Raw genomic sequence first — 21,097 nt, 5'->3', positions numbered from 1 at the left:
AGTGCTTTACATACATTTATTGTACAGTCACATCAGTTCCTAACCCTCAAGGGGCATACAATCTAAGGCCCTTAACGCACATTCAAACATACACATACTAGGGCCAATTTAGACAGGAGCCACTTAACCTACCAGCATGTCTTTGGAGTGTGGGAGGAAACCGGAGTACCCAGAGGGTAGGCTGATAAATAACTGATAGTTAATGTCAATCAGTTATGGTCTAAAATTGTTTGCATCATGTCTTTCTCAACCTTTTCATGAGGTTCTGCAACTAGACTGTGCTCTCAAACAATTGCTACCTATAAGAGTTCTCAAAGGCCGTGCCTTTAAAGAGGATCACAAGAGAGAAATAAAATGCTGTAGCTGCTGACTTAGTAAAAGGACATGTACCTGTCCAGGAATCCAGCGCTGTCCTCGCCAGGGCTACTTCTTCGCCAGTCTTCGGGTCGCTGGCATGTTTACTGTGGGAAGCTGGCTGTGACTCCATGTAGCTTCACACTGCACATGCACGCATTATGCTGTGCCCTGTTATTGGTCTCATAGCCTCCTGGGAACTGTGACATGTCACAACAGGCTGTTGGGGGGGGAAGGTGAGAACTTCCAGCAGACTCACCTAGGCGATTCCAGTGGGAGTGGGTGCCTGCCAAGACTAAGTACCTGTCCCACCCCCCCCAGAAAAAAAAAAATACAATGGCAATGTTAGGGGTAGAAACGATTCCTACAAGAAAATTTCCTGTTTAGGGTTACATGCGCTTTAAATATCTGTTCTCCACCCGCACTGTACTGCAAAACGGGCGGCAGGTACAGGACCAGCGACGTACCCCTACGCTGCTGGTGTTGTAACAACATAGGCAGGTGCGCGCGCACCCCCTCCTTACATCTGCGGAATGAAGATCACATGATCACAAGGATAACAAAGCTGTTCTGAAACAATCTGATTCAAAACAGCTTTGCTTTTGATCCTGGAGGGCTGTGATTGGCCCACAGCTCTCACATGCTACATGCAGAAAGCAGAAACAACAAAGATGGGAATCACGGAAAGAGTCCCTGAAAGCACTAGAACTTCAGACAAAGCACTCTTCAATATCAGCATTCCTAACGAATGCCATCAGAAGAGAGATTCAGGTTTTCTCTGATAGTTCCATTGAAGCGATAGCTGTGGTAGACTACCTCAAAGTTATATATCCAAGAGACAGTGTGGGTTTTGTCCTTCGTTAGGCCAAGCTGATCTCAAAACCAGCACATACCATTCCTAGGCTTGAATTCGGTACAGCCGTATTGGCTGTTAAAATTGCTGAGCTTATAAAAACATGAAAGACTTTTTTTCTCTTTTACACAGATAACAAAATGGTGTTGGGATACATACACAACCAAGCAAAACAGTTCTATTTGTAGGTCAGTAACCATAGAATGCATCAGAAGGTTCTCCAATCCTGATATGACACTATGTGCCTACGGACCTCAATCCAGCTCACTGAGGCACCTGTACAGTATCAGCTGCAGCATTTCTGGACAACCCCACTCAACTTCTTGAATGATGACCCCATCGCAATTCATATGGATTCTACATTTGAATTGATTGATACTGAGTGTGACAAGGAACTCAGAATGAATATCTTTACAATCAACACCACTGTGAAAACAAGGAGGTTAAGTTTTCACCAAGTCGTCTTTAGGAAGGATTTGACACTCTACTCCGGCCCAATCAAATTACTGGTACTTCCTTTGTCAAATGAGGATTCATCTTCTAAACCAATGACTTGATTCAAAAAGGGAGGTAAGAGGGACTGGTGCATGTTGCTGCCTTTCCCTCTGAAGATGGATTCATGGACTGTCTTCTGTGCACCTTTTACAGCCACAAGTAGTGACGTTCAAGTTTTATACAATGTTTATGGTTTGCTTTATTATTCCCTTGTTCTCCCCCTCTTTTTCAGGTGTTCCTGGAATAGAGTCTTCACTTAATGTTTGGACTTGATTCTTAATTGTTTAATATTTGAACAGGGAGTGTCATGTTACTCATGAATTGTTTGCTTGCCTTTATTCGTCAATATCTAGGGGATACTCTATGTAGTTAATCTCACCCTTCTTTATGCTTTAGTTCACCACACATTCACCACATGTGCTGTATTCTGCTGGAGCTAGACACTAATTTTTTTTATTTTTTTATTTTTTTAACTATCTGCTGTTCATCGGAGGATGCAAAAGTTTTCAATTAAAGCCTTCTATGATCTGCAGGATGTCATTTGTATCGAGTCACCGACTGCCAAAGCTACTAGACTAAGTTAAGCTATCTCTCCACAACTGGATCAGTTAGAGATCAGTTTCAGTGCTGATATTGCTGAAGCAGAACATCCACTAATCAGTCTACACAATATTACAGAGCCACAGGCGGAAGCACCAGATGTTGGACAAAGGAATCCTTAATTATAGAACCCTGATGCTGAAACAGGACCTTGGACCAAAAAGCCAAAGTTTGCCCTGCATATGCAACCATGTTCATCATCCAAAGAGCTTTAGAAAGGGCTTTCAAACATTTATCCATGGGGTTCTTGATCACTGGGATATCCTCAACAGAGACCATTAAAATCTTGTTAAGACAAGAGATGGCTGGGTCCACAACAGGGATATATTAAAAAATGATTTCTATTTAATTTTTAATAGAATACTGCTGAGCAAAAGTTTTGGAGGAGCAAAGACCTTCTCAGAGAAAAGGACAGTCAATGTAGATAACAGACAGTGTAAATGGAAAGTTTTTGCAGGCAGAGATTTTGAAAGAGCCCAGATAGGGGACCTTTGGTAAAATAAACCTAGGCAGCTCTATATCAATGCACAAGTTTTCTGCATCAATTAAGTACAAAAATGGTGTTCTTAAGCTTTTGAGATAGGTCACCATTCTGACTAACCTGCAGCACAGTCCTCAGAACTTGACAAGACATCATCCTCATCTTTCACATCCGAATGGGAAACAGAGCTTGTGGCCTCTGACATGGTATTAAAAAATTCCTCCCTTGACAAAGGAGTGGGCCACCAGAGAAAGGGTTAAGGAGGGCCTTCACACCACCCCAGAAAAGGTTGAGAATAGCAGCTTGAACCAACATCTATAAGAACCCTCAGGGAAGACACCATAGATGCCCACTATGTTGTTAGCCAAACATGAGTGAGCAGGGCCCCCAGGGCTATCCCTTTGTGCCTATAATTTGCAATGGTATAGGTATGAGAAATTGGAGGGCTATTCACAATACACTGCTGGGAAGAAGCAGTTATTGCCACCTGTGATCTTCATTGAAGGAAACAGGGAGCCTAGAAGATATGAGGAATTGTCAGTGTGGCTGGTGAAGGCAGGAGAGCCTGAGGCTGTTTTGTGCACATGTGCAGCAAGACCAACTTAAAGGGAGGCTGCATATTCTAAGTGGGGCACCCAGGCAACAAACAAAAATGGTGCTAAATTTGAAACCACAAACGATCCTTTCCCACAGCTCTGTTTACAAATCCTTGGCGAACCAGAGCAGCACATTGTGCTCCCATTTAAAGGTAACAGCCCTTAACCACAATAGTCATCTTCAAGTCCAGGGCTCCCCCCAGGCAAATGGGCAGAGTGTTAGAGACCAGAACCATCCACAATCTTTGCCCATTTAGTGGGCATAGCCCCAAAGGGTCTTAAAGGACTGGGTTCCACCAGACTTATGAACCTCAGCCCTGGACCTGTAAAGCACCCTGTGGCTAACCCATCATGTTACAGCATGTGCTTAGGTGACCACCAAACATGGGGGTAGTGCCTGGAGGTCAACATTACAGGGAAGTCCTGCATCTTCTGAGTTGGATTCCGGTGTGGTTCCCCCCAGGACACAGCAAAGCAAGTGAATAATCTTAATAGAAGAAAAATTGTCTTGAGAAACAGTGGAATAAGTTTTCCTTCTCACAGAGCTGTCTGTACTAGAAGGACAATATAACAAATCTGGGGCCTGCTGGGAGTGGGAGGGGTTATACTGTGCTATCCATACAGCTTGTCTAGCCAGTGACCATTTCTTTAAAGATGGCAGTGTAACCCATTGGATCCTGAATCTTTATCTTGTGTGCTGTAATGCACAATTAATAAAAAAAATATTTTGAGTGAAGGTGGGATTTAATGTAGACCTGAGACATCTAAATAGTTTATAAAGATAGTTGTCAACTATTTTCACTATTGATTAGTTGATCAGCCGATTCGTTTGCCTGCATACAGAATGCATTGTTGGTTTACATATCAGAAAATACAGTGAAGCACACATACAGCTCAGTACACAGTTCATACATGTCAGTATACACAGTGCAGCAAACATACAGCTCAGTACGCCATCCATACATGGCAGTAAGTGCCTGAGAAATTGTGAATGTGAGGAGCAATGCCTCATGGGACATGTAGTCTTGGGCAGGAGAAGAAAGCGATTTAAAAGTGATTCTAAAAAGGCAGAATTGTTTTTACATTGCTAAATTATACTATAATTTGCAGCTTGCTATAGGGGCACTCTGAAGGCAGGAGGAGCCAGGGGCAATGGCGGGGGGATGCCAGAGGAGGATCGGAGCTGCTCTGTGTAAAACCATTGCACAGAACCTGTAAGTATGACATGTTAGCTATAAAAAAAAACATCCGTTTACAGCCAGTTTAAGAGCTCTGTGCAGGGAAGATCAGCATCTGAATCCAGAGGAGCTGGAAGCCAATAGACTGGAGGCAATATAGGACATTAAAATAACATTTAAAAAAGTTACCAGTATACCACTATACTTAAACTTTTAATATCCATGCAAAAAAAAAAAGTCTTAGCCTTTAGTCCTACTTTAATATAAAAAATATTTATATCCTCCCTCTACCCTTCATATAGCTTCATGTCTGACTCCAAGTTAAAATACTCTGTAAATCCTTCTTCTGGGTATTTTATTATACTGTATAAGTTACTATATCTATCTTTCACTGTTTCACAGCATAAATGAACACCTTATAAATAGTCATTATCTGCTCTTTTTGTAATACAAGACCTGGTTCACATTGATATGATTTTGGATGCATTACGGAACGCACAGAATTGCATGTTAAGGGAGATATGACTTTTTATGGAGGTCGTTCACACTTATGTGCTCCAAAACACAATTGGATTTCCAAAAGGGTCCTATGCATGTTTCAATGTGTATGCGTTCTCACTGCTGTTTCCATACAAGTTTTGGGGCTCAAAAACGTATTGCACCAAATGCAATGCGATTTCAGTGTGAGATGCACCTATTTCTAATGTTACTAAATTAGAACAGAAAATCGTAGCTGTGTAAAATCGCATCAGAATCGCACCGTACTTGCTCCTTGAAATTGCACTTGAAAGCACACAGAAAGCGCACTGCATCAGTGTGAACCAAGGCTAAAGGGCTAATTTGTTTTTTAACCATTAGCCGCCCGGCCAATAGCCGTTTGGCGGCTTGAAAAGCGCTGCAGCTTTCCGGGTCCACGCCATTTGGCGTGCTCCCGCACATGCGCCGTTTGCGGTATTGCAGAGCGGCGCAGCAGCGGGATCTGTCACCGCCCGTGCACCTCGGACACGGCCGATGACAGATCCGAGTACCGGCTCCCGTTGCCGGTACCATGTGACCTGCCGCGACCAATCACAGCAGGTCACATGACAGTTGTATACAATGGATGGCTTCATTCATGATGCCATCCATTGTATACTAGTGCCTAGCTGTGAATGGTCATAGCTAATCACATGCACATGTCATGTGATTAGCTGTGACCAAATCACAGCTAAGCACAAAAAAAAAAAAAAAAAAAAAAAAAAAAAAAAAAGCTGAATGAATCGATTTCATTCAGCTAAATGCTTGCTTATAGCAAAGTAATTCTTTGCTATAAGCAAATTGTGTAAAAAAAAAAAAAAAAAAAATACTGATCACTTCCCCAAAGTAGTACAATGTTACTATGGTAACATTGTACTATTTTGGTCATAGTAAAATATGAAAAAAAATCTTAAAAAAAATAAAAAAAAATGTAATAAAAAATTAAATATAATAAAAAAATAAAAAAAAATTAAAAAAAAATATATATTTTTTTTTTTTTCATACTGTCACCAGTCAGTGTCCCTGTTCACCGCCATGCCAGTTATATGATGACGCTGTACTGCACTGGTGACAGTATGTAAAAAAAAAAATAGTGAAAATAATATTTTTCATTTTTTCATTTTCGGAAAAATTATGACAAAAAAATACAACTTCAAAAAACTCGCCATGCCTCTTATGAAGTACGTCCGACTGTCTACTCAGCAAAAAGGGGTCATTTGGGGATATCTGTACTATTCTGACATTCTTGGACCTCAAGAAATTAGATTGGCTGTCAGTACTTCAGGATTGATCAATATTCAGATCTATACCATAGTTTGTGAACTCTATAACTTTCCTACAAACTAAATAATACATCCTAATTTGGGTTATTTTCACCAAAGACATGTAGCAGAATACATCTCGTCCTAAATTTATGAAGAACAATTATTTATTTGTAAACTTTTATAACAGAAACAAAGAAAAATGTGTTTTTTTTTCAAAATTTTTGGTCTTTTTTTGTTAATTTAGCAAAAAATAAAAACCCCAGCGGTGATTAAATACCACCAAAAGAAAGCTCTAGTTGTGTGAAGAAAATGATAAAATTTTAGTTTGGGTACAATGTTGTATGACTGCGCAATTGTCATTCAAAGTGTGAGAGCGCTGAAACCTGAAAAATGGCCTGGGCAGGAAGGTGTAAAATTGCACGGTATTGAAACGGTTAACCCCATCATAACAGGCGACACAAAATGCATGCTGCTGCTACTAAATGTCTCATTGATAGCAGGCACAGATAGCTTGTATTAAATCTGTTCATGACAAGGGATTCGGTCATGCATAATTTATTACCGTACGGTTTGAAGATCTGCAAAACAATGTTTTGCATCTTTAGGTTTTCTATCACTTTAAAGAGAAAAAAAAAAGAAGGGAAAGAGGGGAGAAGAGATCAGTGCTGTGCACAACTGCATCTCTTCTCTCCTCGCTTCCTCTTCAAACAGGGACTGGAACAGCAGCAGGAGACATTCACTTCAGTGAAGAGGAAATGGGTGGGCGGGGCAAAGTCCGGCTGTGTATTTCTGTGGAGCCTGGCTCTGTAGACACACAGGTCGGGAGCAAGCAAGCAGCATGTGTCCCCATAGCAAACAGCTTGCTATGGGGGATACACAAAGAAGAGGGAGAGTCGAGACCGCCGTCAGGGGGCCTGAGAATAGCAGGATTGGGGCCAGTCTGTGCAATACCACTGCACAGAGCAGGTGAGTAGACTGTTTATCATTTTAACCAGTTCCCGCCTGGCCTATGGCCAAATGGCAGCCGGCAAAAACCCTTGGCCCTCCGGGGGGACGCCACATCCTTTTAGGCATGCGCATACGAGATCTGTCACCGGCCGTGTACCTTGGATACGGCAGATGACAGATCTGTGTACTGGCCCCGTTGCCAGTACCATGTGACCTGCTGTCACCAATTAAAGCAGGTCACGACAGTTGTATACAATGGATGGCTTCCTATCATGCCATCTATTGTATACAAGTGTGGCTAGCTGTGAATGGTCACAGCGATCACATGCACAAGCTGGGCCAATCACAGCCAAGCTGTGTCATGTGATTAGCTGTGGCCAAATCACAGTTAAGAAAAAAAAAATCCTGAATGAATCGATTTCATTCAGGTAAATGCTTGCTTATAGCAAAGTAATTCTTTGCTATAAGCAAATTGTGTAAAAAAAAAAAAAATATATAGATCACTTCCCCAAAGTAGTACAATGTTACTATGGTAACATTGTACTACTTTGGTCATAGTGAAATGACAAAAAAACAAAAAAGGAAAAAATAAAATAAAAATTAATCCCTGATCACCGCCATGCCAGTTATATGAGGACACTGTACTGCACTGGTGATAGTATGTAAAAAAAAAAAAATAGTGAAATCTTTTTTTTATTGCTTAATTTCCAAAAAATGACAAAAAAATTGCAACTTCAAAAAACTCACCATGCCTATTATGCAATACGTCGGACTGTCTACTTTGCAAAAAGGGGTCATTTGGGGGATATCTGTACTGTTCTGACATTCTTGGACCTCAAGAAATTAGATTGGCTGTCAGAACTTCAGGATTGATCAATATTCAGATATATACCATAGTTTGTGAACTCTAAAACTTTCCTACAGACTAAATAATAAATACTAATTTGGGTTATTTTCACTAAAGACATGTAGTAGAATACATTTTGGCCTAAATTTATGAACAATTTATTTGCAAACTTTTATAACAGAAAAAGAAAAAAGTGGGGTTTTTTTTCAAAATTTTTGGTCTTTTTTGTTAATTTAGCAAAAAATGAAAACCCCACCGGTGATTAAATACCACCAAAAGAAAGCTCTAGCTGTGTGAAGAAAATGATAAAATTTTAGTTTGGGTACAGTGTTGTATGACCGCGCAATTGTCATGCAAAGTGTGAGCACTGAAACCTGAAAATTGGCCTGGGCAGGAAGGGGGTAAAAGTGCCCGGTTTGGAAGTGGTTAATTGAAGAAGAAAAAAAAAAAAAAGTAAGACTTTAGTAACACTTTAAAAAAATAAATAAAATACTGATCTCCGAGTCTGATGACATGTAACAGATGCAACCTCTAATAGTATATATACTGTACATCTTCTGTTATTCTCAGAGTGGATTTGATATTTTGTTTCCTAACCATATAGCTGGTTATTTATATTTACCACTTCATATATATGTTCAAGATTAAATTGTCTTTTTAAACTTTACATAGTAACAAATTTACATTTCAGGTTTTTATACGATGAATCAATTAACTGCAACAATAATCAGTCAACTATCAATTATGAAAAAAATCATTAGTTGCAGCCCTAAGTTAATGTTAAAATAAAGAATTAAACGGTGCAATAAAGTGCTCATGTAAAATTCTTTTGATCCTAAATACTTACAAACATTTCATAATTAAGCTTTATAAAAAACAGTAAAACAATTCATTGTTTGCTTAGGAATTTACTTCCCAATTTAAAGATATGTTTAACATATTTAAAGATTAAATGTTCGATTTGAGAGTTCATTATAAAGCATGCAAGTTGAATTTCCTGCAGAAAGGATTTTAACAAGAAATTCTTCAAGGCGGCCATTGTTCATTATGTTCTAACCTTGCAATCTTGTCACTGCAAGACATTGTTAGTAGCCTCTCTCCTTGCAAAACACCGTCCCAGGTTTGGATGGTACTGCTGGACCTCACTGGAATAGTACCTTCTCCAGACTCTATCTTGGTTCGAAGCTGTCCTCGGGCTTTTCGGTTTGGATGACGATCACCCTGGTCTGTACAAAAAAAAAAAAAAAAATTATATATAACATTATATATATATATATATATATATATATATATATATATATATATATATATATATATATATATATATATATATATATATATATATAAATAAAACATCTCAGAAAGAAAGAAAAAAAAAAATCACCTCCCTCCAGAAATAGATCAGGACACACTTTATAAGTCACCTATATTTCATAAGGCTGCAAAAAGGTTCCATGTTGGTCTAGGGCCATGCATTTTGTATGCATCAAACTGAATCCAAAGTGTACACCCCTGCCTTTATTGCATGCAAAGCATCTTGATAACACACACAAGACAGCGTAGCCAAGGCAGCTAGCATCTTTTTGCTTCGTGCAATCCATAGACAAATGACAATTGTCAAGCCAACTTTTTTTGTAAGCAATGATCAAAGATATAAGGTATATAGAACACCAAATTGAGGAGGATCAATCACCAGAGCAGGTGACAACGTCTGGCCCAATGACTAACATGCCAACTTTCCATTGATTTATTGGGCACTTAAAGGCTTCTAGTGACTTCAAGAAGCAACTGTTGCTGAGGCCACTCATCTCAGCAAAAAAAAAAAGTTTCCTGCATGTTTGGCGAGCTCCAAACAAGTAGTAGTACTCCTTCCTTTAACTTTTTTCGCTGGCAAGCTGTGCGCTCCACTTTTAAACTCAAGTGGCTAGGCTGTTTTTGGAATTTTTCCAATGATTTTTTATTTTACCTTTACAGCTTTTGAAGTTTGTGAAAGACCCCCCAAACCATATATTCTCTGAAAGCATAGGATCAGTAGAATAAAAGGAAGACACTACTGATTTTTTAGGCCCTGTGATATTTGCGCAAATGTTTATCAAAACAATATTTTTGCTAAAAATACACTAAAATCATTATTAGTGGATACATGAATCACATAATTTACAAAATTCCTTCTAAATATAAAAAGTTAAATCTATATTGAGTTAATAAATATTTGTGCATTTTAAAATGGTGCCTTTTTTGTACAAAAGGGAAAAAGCAAGAGGTAGGCAAAACTGTAAATACAATTTATTCTAAAAATCTACCGTGTATCATTTTTTACGTACAACTTACAGAAATTGTAAAAGACCGCCTAAACCAGTGGTCTCCAAACTGCAGCCTGGGGGCCAGATGCGGCCCTTGGGATACTATTGTTCCAACTGACACCAATGAGAAGGTACCATTCCTCCCACTTTCACCATTAATGGGACACTCTTCTTCCCACTGATATTATCGATGCTAAGACCAATGATGAGGCACTATTTCTCCCACTGACACCATTCATAGGGCACTATATTTGCAATTGATACCAACCATGGTTCACTGTTCCTCCTGCTAAAGCCGACAACAGGGCATTAGTCCTTCTGTAAAAACCAATGGTGGAGCAGTGTTTACTCCCACTGATGCTGGGACATTTTCTACTTACACTGGCCACAGTTTGGCCCCCCTAAAGCCTTAGGATCGTCAACTGGCCCTTTGATTAAACAGTTTGGAGACCCCTGCCCTATACCATATATTTTTTTGAAAGCACATGACCTGTAGAAAAAAAAAAAAAATTGATATGGATTTTTTTTAGGCCCCGCAATGGCTGTACAAATGTTCATCAAAATCACTATTTTCACTTAAAATACACTAAAATCATTATTAGTGGATACATACATGTCAAAATTTACAAAATTCCTGCTAAGTTCCTACTAAATATGAAGGCTAAAATGGTATTGAGTTAATAAAAATATTTGTAAATATTAAAAATCGCCCCTTTTTGTTTTAATAAACATACTGCACTATATACCTCTGTCTGGGCTCTGTTATGTGAGCTCTTTTCACCTAGGACTTTGGGAATTACCAAGAATTGAGACGCAGAGATGATCACGACAAACAGGTTTTATACAGTTACCATTTAGCCTCTGGTGAGTGCATATGGGTGGAGGCGTGCACACTGTTGGTGTTACTGGGACAAAGAACCTGGCCATTTCTTTTTCAATTGGGACACTATTCATTATTTGACATGTACTTTATTGTTTGGACATTCTGAATTACACTGATATAATCACTATAATATACATGTTATATATTATTATATATAATATATATTATTATATATTATTGATATATGGATTGTTTTTTCCCACAATTTATGTAATTGATATATTCAGTGCTGCACTAGCTTTTTTATTCATTAGCTACACCTGATTACAAGTCTTTTAGGAGGGAGTGATCCTTTTTCCTAATCAGGAATTCTGTTTTTGATTTTTAAAAAAATTTTCTGACATGTATTATATCTTTCACTTTGATGTTATAAGCTGCACTGAATACAGCTGGATAGAACAAACTTCATTTCAGGCTGCAAAGCAACAAAATGTGATTATTTGAGGTGAATAGCTCGTTAGCGGCTAATCAGAGCTATATGTCTCTTAGCAGAATCTGCTGAACAGTTTTGCCATAAGCTCATGGCCACTAAACTGACCATAAGCTTACAGCAGAAGCAGGATGCAGGTCCGTACCGCGTACAGACCTGGCCAGCTAGAAGCAGTGCTGTAGGTCTGTACATCGTACGGACCTGGCAGTGAAAGAGTTAAGCTTTTTTTTCTACACTGACCTCATGGGACAGTAAATACACACAGCAGGACCTTATGTAATCAGCTAACAATTTAGGACTTCTGAAGTTAATTGTTTAGACCACATATTTAGGGGTTTCATAGAAAACAGAATAAATACCTATGCACACAAGATTGTTTTTTTCCCACTTGTTCAAAATAAACTATTACTACATAAAAATATTTTGGATTTTCAAAAAGGCATGCTGTGTACATTGCATGGTAAAAAGACTCAATAAAATCCAAATTTAAATCCAGGTTGTAATGCAACAAAAACACCAAAAGGGCAGAATACTTTCACAAGGCAATATAGTTTGTGAAACACTTGCCGCTATGGTTTCTGGATTTTTTGTGACATTTGGTACCACTGTGAACCGCATTCCTCTATATTGTGCAGAAATGCAATAAAATATTTACACTCACAGAAAACCACCCCAAAAAAACTGGCTTCATAAGAAAGTAATAAAGCACAATAGATTTCAATTTTTTTATATTTACATACAAGATGATTGTGTAGGGAAAAACCTGCTCAGAATCATTTTAACAGTTAGGACTCTTATCAACTCAGGAGACAAAAAGGAGGTCACGGAGCAGGGTAAGATCTCTGACTTTGAGAACTGTGAAGCTGTCATTGGGTGGATTTTAGTTTTCTGTAACCTTGCTATGTAAAACTGTAAACTGAAGGGGGGGGGGGGGAAAAGGTGCTCCTAGAGTCAGTTCCTTTGCTGGACATGAGAAGTACAATATATGCAGGCTTCCGTTATCGTTCACAGGATTCGCCTGTCATGCTTGTGTTTTTGCTCCAACACCGAGCGAGTTACCAACCTAGAGCAGGTGTATTAGCCAATGAGAAGTCAGGTTTCCTCATGTATATACAGGTCTGGGAGTCAGAAATACTGAAGCCAGACCTAGCCAATAAACTAGCATTTTTGAAGGGAAAAAGCCCAAAACTTCTCATGACAAGCGTACTTTAAACCCTATGCAGCCTAAGAGTAGCAAGCTATTCTAAAACAGATTTTTCATTATCTGCCATCAGGCTATAATGTGGACGTTGCAGGTTATTCCAATACCTTCCTGTCCAGCCTCGTGGGGTGAAAATATACGAGCATCTCCACATGGCGATGTGCTGATATACAGGTGAAACTGCACATTGTCTTTTAGTCTAAATCCACCACGCTCAGATTTCATAAAAATGGACTTCGGATGATCTTCTCTAGTGCTATGAAAAGATAAAAACCCAAATAAATACTGAACTGTGTTAATTTAAAAAAATGTTATTACGTTAAACTGTACCCAGAATCCGAAAAGCAAAGGAGGAGCAACTTCTTACACAGTGCTTTTGTGATACTACGGTACATCTTCATCAAACACCAATGACAGATTTTATAATCTAGAAATGCAATTTTTGTTTCATCTCATTTGCTGAAACTGTGAGATCCCATTCACACCAGTGCGTTCTTGGTGAGATGCACAAAACAGAGTATGCTTTGCTACATCTTTGATGTGCCTTAATCAAAATGCACATTCTAGTAAGTTCAATGGTAATGCGCCTCCCTCACCCAGCCTGAATTTTGCCATGAAAGGAGTTGCAAGAGGCCAATACAGAGTCATATTCAGGTACATACATTAGCATATTTATTTAAAATCTTCAAATGCAGCTAAAGACATTCAATGTAATTCTTAAATTAACAGTTCAAGATTCTTAAAAAGGAAACGCACAAAGTTCGCTTGGCTGTATTTCTCCTGTGGATCACAGGAGTGCAATTTGTTCTGCATTCCTTTGACCGGTTTCCCTGTGACCCACCTCACAGCTGAGGTCACTCAGCCGGGCCGGCTGGGGAAAGATCATGACTATATGGACAGGATTGACCCAAGAGCCTGAACTGGCACCTGGCTAAGCCTCTCAGTGATCCACTGAAAGTTCGGGAGGGGGTTTGGTCAGAGTAGAGAGCAGTGACTGACAGTTTACTGTCCATGTCTCTTCGTTAAATAGAAGCACAGTGGCCAAGTGGTTAGCACTTCTGTCTGGCAGCACTTGGGTCATCTGTTCGAATCCCAACCACAGCGCTACCTGCCTGGAGTTTGCATATTCTCCCTGTGCCTGCGTAGGTTTCCTCCAAGTACTCCAGATGCCTTCCACACTCCAGACATGTTGGTAGGTTAACTGGCTCCTTTCTAAATTGGACCTAGTATGTGTATGGAACCTTAGATTGTAAGTTCTTTGAGGACAAGGACTGATGTAAACGTACATTAAAATACACACACACACGCACACGCACACATGCGCAAAGCACTGTGTAAATTGTTAGCCCTATACAAGAACCTAAAAAAAAATATAAGCAAGTTTTACAACAGATTTTGAGACTAGTTAAAGCATGGTCTTTCACTCACCTTAGGAAGAACTCTAGCTGTGTATAAAGAAATCTAAGTAGTGACCTGCGTGCTATGATTTCAGCATGACAGTCATTTAACGCAAGACCACGATCACTCATGTACTCTCCATTAATACATTTTGTTCCAGTAGAAACACTGATGACCTGGGCATCCTTCACATCCGTTCCTAAGAGGCAAATTTAATGTTCATTTCAAGATTTAAAATTTGAAATGTAAAGAGATACCAAACATAACCATTACATAGACAGAAGTGTTACTGGCAAGATTACCTTGTGAAAAAAACAAAAACTATATTGCAACTTACCAATCCTTGTATGTGATGTCTGTATTAATGAATTTTTGCTCTTTGGTTTTGAATACACTTTTACAGTCGTTATTGAATACTGTTTAAACAGCTACATGTTACTCATCAGAATGTATTCTTCATATTTAAATATAACATCAAAATATTCTGTGTGACCATAGCACGCGTTGACTCAAATCTACTAAAAAACCTCCGACACCCAGGGAGCCAAAGTTACTTGAAAATGCATTAAATCGCATTTTAAAGTCTACTCCAGCCAAAACTTTTTTTTCCTTACTGCTTGGATAAAGTGGAAAGGACATGAATTTGTGAATGTTTTTATCGCTGTCTGACTTCTTGCTCACCTGTCAATGAGAAGTGTCAAGTGAGAGGAAATCTCTCCAACTGAAACAAACAGCAATAACACTTTTTATCAGTAAAAAGAGGAAGGTTCGAATTTGTCAGGTTTTCATTACCATCTGTGTATTAACTAGGAGATATAAATTTAGGGTCTATCCTGATGAAATACATAATGTGCCCACTAGAACAACATTTCATCACTTCCTGTTTGTGTTGAATAGGAAGTCAGGGGAAAACTCGCATGTGGGGACCGTAAAAACAATACAAATGCTATATCATGTGTACTCCACCAACTAAAGAAACATGCTCAACTGTCGTCATGCTTGACACTTTGTATATCCTTTTTCTCCAAATGGCCTTCTCCTTTGAGTAACCATCAAAAATTCCACACACAAAATATGTACCTGTTGTCATGACTACGCCAGCCAAGACTTTCCGCCGTGCATGCGGGGATGTGAAGTTATCTGTTAGTTCACTGAATTTATCTACAACCAAACGTGAAACAGCATCAGCCAGAACCTACAAACAAGAAAAAAGGTAAAAATGTCAGTGTACAGTGATTTGCATAAGCATATATTTTAAGTAAAATTTAATGTTTGGAAATGCAGGATTCTATATTTACAACATCTCAGGCTAAACTCATCACATTTTACATGTCAAGTGTGTCATTTTAGATTTTAACAGTGAACAGCACTTTGGCCTAGTGGCTAGCGCTTCCACCTTGCAGCACTGGGTTAACCAGTTCAAATTCCAGCCAGGACACAATTTGCATAGAGTTTGCATGTTCTCTCTGGCGTCATGTGGGTTTCCTCTGGATATCCAGTTTCCTCCCACACTTAAACGATAAGCTGGTAGGTTAACAGGCTTTTGTTCAAGCTTGCCTTATATTTGCATGCATGCAAGAAAGAGAATGACCTTAGATTGTAAGCCCCTTGAAGGCACGAAATATACTGACCCTAACCTTTGACCCAAAAACTAACCCTGGCACTGACCCAGATCAAACCTCTGTCTAGGTATTTTTTTTTCTCTCTGAAAAGGACAGAGAAATAAAATGCATCTCTCCTCCATTCAGAGAGAAAACACAGGGGCGGGCTTCACAGTGACTGATCACTGTGATAGCCAATCAGAGGCTATGACAGAGATCAGGTAACCTGGAATTGGGCGTTCTGAGTCCTGATCGTTCATCCGGGACCCAGGGCTCACGCTGAGACCCCAGTCTCTGTGCTGGGAGTGCGCAATGCGGCACGCTCCGTAGCACAAAATGAGATACGTAAATGTGGCCACACAACATAAGGCACAGTGCCCACATATTTGTGTGCGGTCAGTGTCTAGGTGTTAAGAGAATTCCTTGGGGACCTCCAGGTCACCAGAACCAGTCTCCCCAATGGAAGATTTACCCTCTATTACTTTTCTAGGGACAACTCAAAATTTGGGTTTTTTCACTTTCAATGATAATGGTAAACAGGACAAATAGGGCAAATTTCCTTAACGGGGGCACAGACCGCACTAAAAACAGACAAGCATTCTAATCCCCCTTCCATCCAAAACTAGGGGAAAAAAAAAAAAAGTTTTGCTTTTAGGTTATACTTTAAGAATACTTTTTTGCATCAGTGAACTAATTATATTTGCTGAACCTTAAAAGCAACACTAAATGATATCATTATACTCAAAAAAAAAAAAAAAAAAAAAAAAAAAAAAAATAATCCATACACACCTATGACTTAAAGTGGAACTTCACTCTTTCAATCATCATTGACTATTTTGAATACTTATGTTGCTAGCATAAGCAAATATATGATATACTTTCCTGTTTTTCCATGCCTATGCAAATGTCGTCATACATCCCAGAAATCTTTTAGGAGGGGTTTTCTCAGCTAAGCACACTCTCCTGCCTGCATGCCTGAGCAGGGCAGATGGATTCCAGGAAGTAGTTGCTACATGAATCATCTGCCCTTACTCAAGATTACTACGACCAGAAATGCTAGGGGGTGTTTTTCAAAGTGATTTCTTCGCAAATTAAATAGGGATTATGGTTTGTGGTGCTCAAATATTTCTATCTTGGCCCATTTCACATCCCATTGGTTTATACATTTAAATTTTTTTGTTTTCTACGGTGACACAAAGCTCACCTTTAACAAAGTTTACACTACAAGCAGACATAACACTTGTCAATTATATAGATTTAGTTTACATATTTAAGTAGTCAACCTCCAATAAAAAAAAAAAAAAAAAAAAAAAAAGGAGCAGGTGTTTTATTACAATATAATAAATAGAAGTCTTATATATATAAAAAAAATTAGGTGTGAAAATTATAAAAGAAGTGATTACCTGGTTAACTGAAACATGGTGATACTGATAAATTTGGCCTGGACATCTAGCCATCAATCACTTCTTTTCACAAAACAGTTAATATACCACTATATAGAAATCTCAGCTTCCCTCTGAGCTGGGACCAAAGAGTTCTTGGTTGGGCTTTATGCCAGGGGGAAGAAAGGAAGGACTGGAAAGGAAGATGTAGCGGCGTCCAATATCTACCTGAACGGTCTGAGCTGGGGCTATGCAGGACTTCAGACACTTACACAAACATGTTTAACAGATGGACCCGTCTCTTTTCAACGTTATCAGTCATGTAACAGAAAATGTAATTATGAATTGGCAGGCCATTTGAAGACTGTTACATGTTCAAGTGGACTGCAATGAGTAAAACGAATAGTGAAATTAGTACTTTCCCTTACCTGAGGTAAATGCAGTTGAAGTCCTTCACTTGGAATAGGCTGTTGGGAGGGGGTCTGATCCAGCTGCATGTTAAAGAGTGATGCCAGAGCTGACTGAGCAGCCCGTGCTTTAGCCAGCTTCTTGTTTCTTCCAGAGCCCTCAAATGTCTGACTGTCCACTGTGACTGACATGACAAAGTTCTTGGCATGACTTTCCCCACTTTCTGAGACAAAATCATACTTCAGACCAGGCCGCAGTTCATTTAAAATCATTACAGGATTTTTTCCACTTGCTGGTGGAAAAAGAGATGGGGTGGGAAGGGGAGATTGGGCTAAATTACCAGATCCAACCAATGTCATGCTGTAGTCGCTTGATGAACTAAAAGCTTCATTTCCGTTAGATCCCAAGAAAAAAGCATGATCAGACTGTTCTGGCTTCTCAAATCCATTAAACAGTGTGTCAGCAAAGTCAGCTTGGTCAGAAGTGAAATCAGTGTTTACAGACAGCGTTCTCCCCATAGCAATGTGGGCTTCTGATGCGTTTGGAAACTGCACAAAGGACCGTAATGCCTTTTCAGCTGCATGAAGCTTGGCTTTCTTCTTTGTTGGTCCTGAACCCTCAAAAGCTTGTCCATTAACCTCAACTGTCATGATAAAAACAGGTGCGTGGACTGGTCCAGACTGAGAGAGAAGTTTATACTGCAAGCCAGGCTTTATTTCATTCAGCTGCATGAGAGCATTCTTTGGCAACACGGGTCCTGGTGTTTTCTTCCTCTTCTTTGGACGAAACTTGGAATGTCCATTATTACCTTCCTCCAATGGTCTTTTTCTGTTGCTTCCCTCACCCCCATTGGAGAGCTGAGCCCCCTCCCCGGTAGTTTGGCCATTCCCATCCTTTGCCGATACTCCATCCACGTTACGATTTTCTTTAACATCAGTGCTGCTTGAACCTGCGGTGCCCAGAAAGAGTAACTTACAACGCCTTCGTTGCAGGATCTTGTAAATGCAAAATTTATAGATTCCTTTATCTATCTTTGTCACTGGTTCAGTGATGTGTGGTCACGGAATACCTACTCATGGCAAATATTAGTTGCCATTTACATTTAATCTATGCCTAACAAAATTAAAGATTAGAGACTTAAAATTTTTGAACACAAATTCTCTGTAGGAAGCCATTTCATGTGTAAAATCTGCATGGAGTCTATACTGACAGCAGGTAAAACTTACCGTTAAATTATTTTAAGATATAAAACTAGATTTGGGAAGACTGAATCATACGGAAAAGGACTTTGATCAAAATTTGCCAGTTTTGTTTATATGAAATCACAGTAAACAAGGAAAGTGACAAGAAAATAGAAAGAAATTAGCTAATTAAATGTAAAAGCTTACGGCAAAAATTGTAATCTGAAAATATGACATTTTGTAAATAAAATTAGGAGAAAACGGAAGGGGGAAATGTTTGACAGATCATGAGACTTTGAGGTCCTCTTTCACATAATAAATCTGACTTTAAACAAAACCAAGTGTTCCAACCCTTGGAACATTCTCCTATTATAGCAAACACACACCACTTAACCCAGCTAACAAAGCTGACGGAATGGTTGGTAAATTTTCATTTATAACATCCTCCAGCAAAAGCTCGATAGGTTACTCCTTTCGGCGCTCAACAGACCAAAGAGAAAAGAAAAAAAAAATAACTTTGAAATGAGAAAATATTACTGCTGATTAAAAATGTTAGACATGTTCTTTGCTTCTTGGGTCTTGTTTATATAGTTATCCTTTGCTGTGCCAACTCTCATACAGAACTGTAATAAATGGAGAAATTGACTGACTTCTTAGAGTACTTAGCTAGCAAAGCCACATAATTCTCATGATCAGGATTCAAATATAAAAAAGAAAATCTCTAGCCTTATTCAAAAGAGGGAAAAAAAAAAAAAAAAAAAAGATTACCTAAGAAAATTACATTTTGTGTAGCATTATAAAACCAAAATAACTTCTGTAGATGCATGAGTATTAAACTAAATGTAGTTGATTGCGGAATTCAATAGCTTTAAAAGGAACTTGCAAAGATATAAATATGTCAACTGCTATTGCCGAGGAAAAGGTCCAAGTTTACTATGAAGTTCGATTATTGGCCTGTCCATTTAAAAAAAAAAAAAAAAAAATCATATAAAAAAAACACTCCAATAACTAAGGCCAGCCTCCTTTGCAGTGTATTACCTGTCATCTGCCAGTGAGAGAGGAGAAACAACTCAGAGCTTACACAGGACTGAGTACTGCCTTTGCCTCCATGCAAAAGCTCATGTTTTAGTGGCCAATTGACAAGCACCAGTGCTGTCATGTAGGAAGAATGGAAGGAGTCATGTGCCCTTTAACTGAAGTGTCAAACATTCTCTCCTTGCTCCTGGTAACATGGAAGAAAATGCAATCCAAAAACTGACAAACGAAACCAGCGCTCAAATCTTCATGCAAACTAGAAGGATTTCAGAATGCCAAACAAGGAGGTGCAGCCCTTCAAAGATCGGGAAATCTGGATATATGATGAACAAAAGCAAAAAGGGCGTACTCTCATCGTGCATTACCGTGGTACATCACGTGTTTATTGTGAAATCAAATAGATATATACTCACAAACCAAAAGGAAAATGCAAGCAGAATAAGTGGTCTGCAATGGCAGTCCAATACAATGCTGTGCCCTAAAAAGGGATAAGTTGATGCGTTTCGGGAGACGAACCCCTTCTTCAGAGCTAAAATGACCCTGCTGTTCCAACTCTTATATACCCAAGAATGTGAAGGAGGTCAAGAAAACCATTCCCCCACTCACGAAAAGGCTCAATCACAGAAAAGTCCGAATGGATCCACCTCCAAAAAAAAAAAAAAAAAAAAAAAAAAAAAAAAAAAAAAAAAAACCAGACCACACACAACTCAGCCAAAAAAGTATTAAAGTATTATGTAAAAAAAAAAAAAATAAATAAAATTATATTATATATATATGAAAAGTAGAATGCAAAAAGTAACTGATTAATGGACCTTACTTACTCTTAGTCCCAGATCATATCATAATGGTCTTGTAGTACTTCTATGTAATAGTGTAGGTAAATAAATACATTTATTTACCTATACTATCATTACATATAAGTACTACAAGACCATTATCATTTAGGGCAGGGATTATCCATGTGCTACACTAGAGGCATGCATTCAGATTCGGGGACTAAGTAAGTAAGGTCCATTAATCAATTATTTACTTTTTGCATTCTACTTTTCATTCATGAAGCAATTTATTTAATATGGTTATATATATATATATATATATATATATATATATATATATATTTATTTTTATTTTTTTCACATAAT

General features: G+C 38.7%; 1 protein-coding gene across 2 annotated transcripts in view; it reads right to left on the bottom strand.

The window, feature by feature from the left end:
* Window positions 1–21,097, bottom strand: part of ADARB1 (adenosine deaminase RNA specific B1) — a 166,632-nt gene that overhangs the window by 16,640 nt on the left and 128,895 nt on the right. For both annotated transcript variants that reach the window (XM_089671932.1, XM_089671924.1), the window contains 5 exons: window positions 17,760–18,688; window positions 15,429–15,543; window positions 14,379–14,547; window positions 13,058–13,206; window positions 9,191–9,359 (listed from right to left, as the gene is read on the bottom strand). In XM_089671932.1, coding sequence (XP_089528058.1) covers window positions 9,191–9,359; window positions 13,058–13,206; window positions 14,379–14,547; window positions 15,429–15,543; window positions 17,760–18,688 — 1,531 coding nt within the window. The remainder of the gene's footprint in view (window positions 1–9,190; window positions 9,360–13,057; window positions 13,207–14,378; window positions 14,548–15,428; window positions 15,544–17,759; window positions 18,689–21,097) is intronic.

This window comes from Staurois parvus, unplaced genomic scaffold, assembly GCF_062004578.1.
Source record: "Staurois parvus isolate SC_StPar_1 unplaced genomic scaffold, SC_StPar_1.0 ptg000011l, whole genome shotgun sequence".
NCBI classification, from domain to species: Eukaryota; Metazoa; Chordata; class Amphibia; order Anura; family Ranidae; genus Staurois; species Staurois parvus.
The sequence above is the reverse complement of the archived record's forward strand: the minus strand, read 5'-3'. Positions and strand labels throughout refer to the sequence as shown.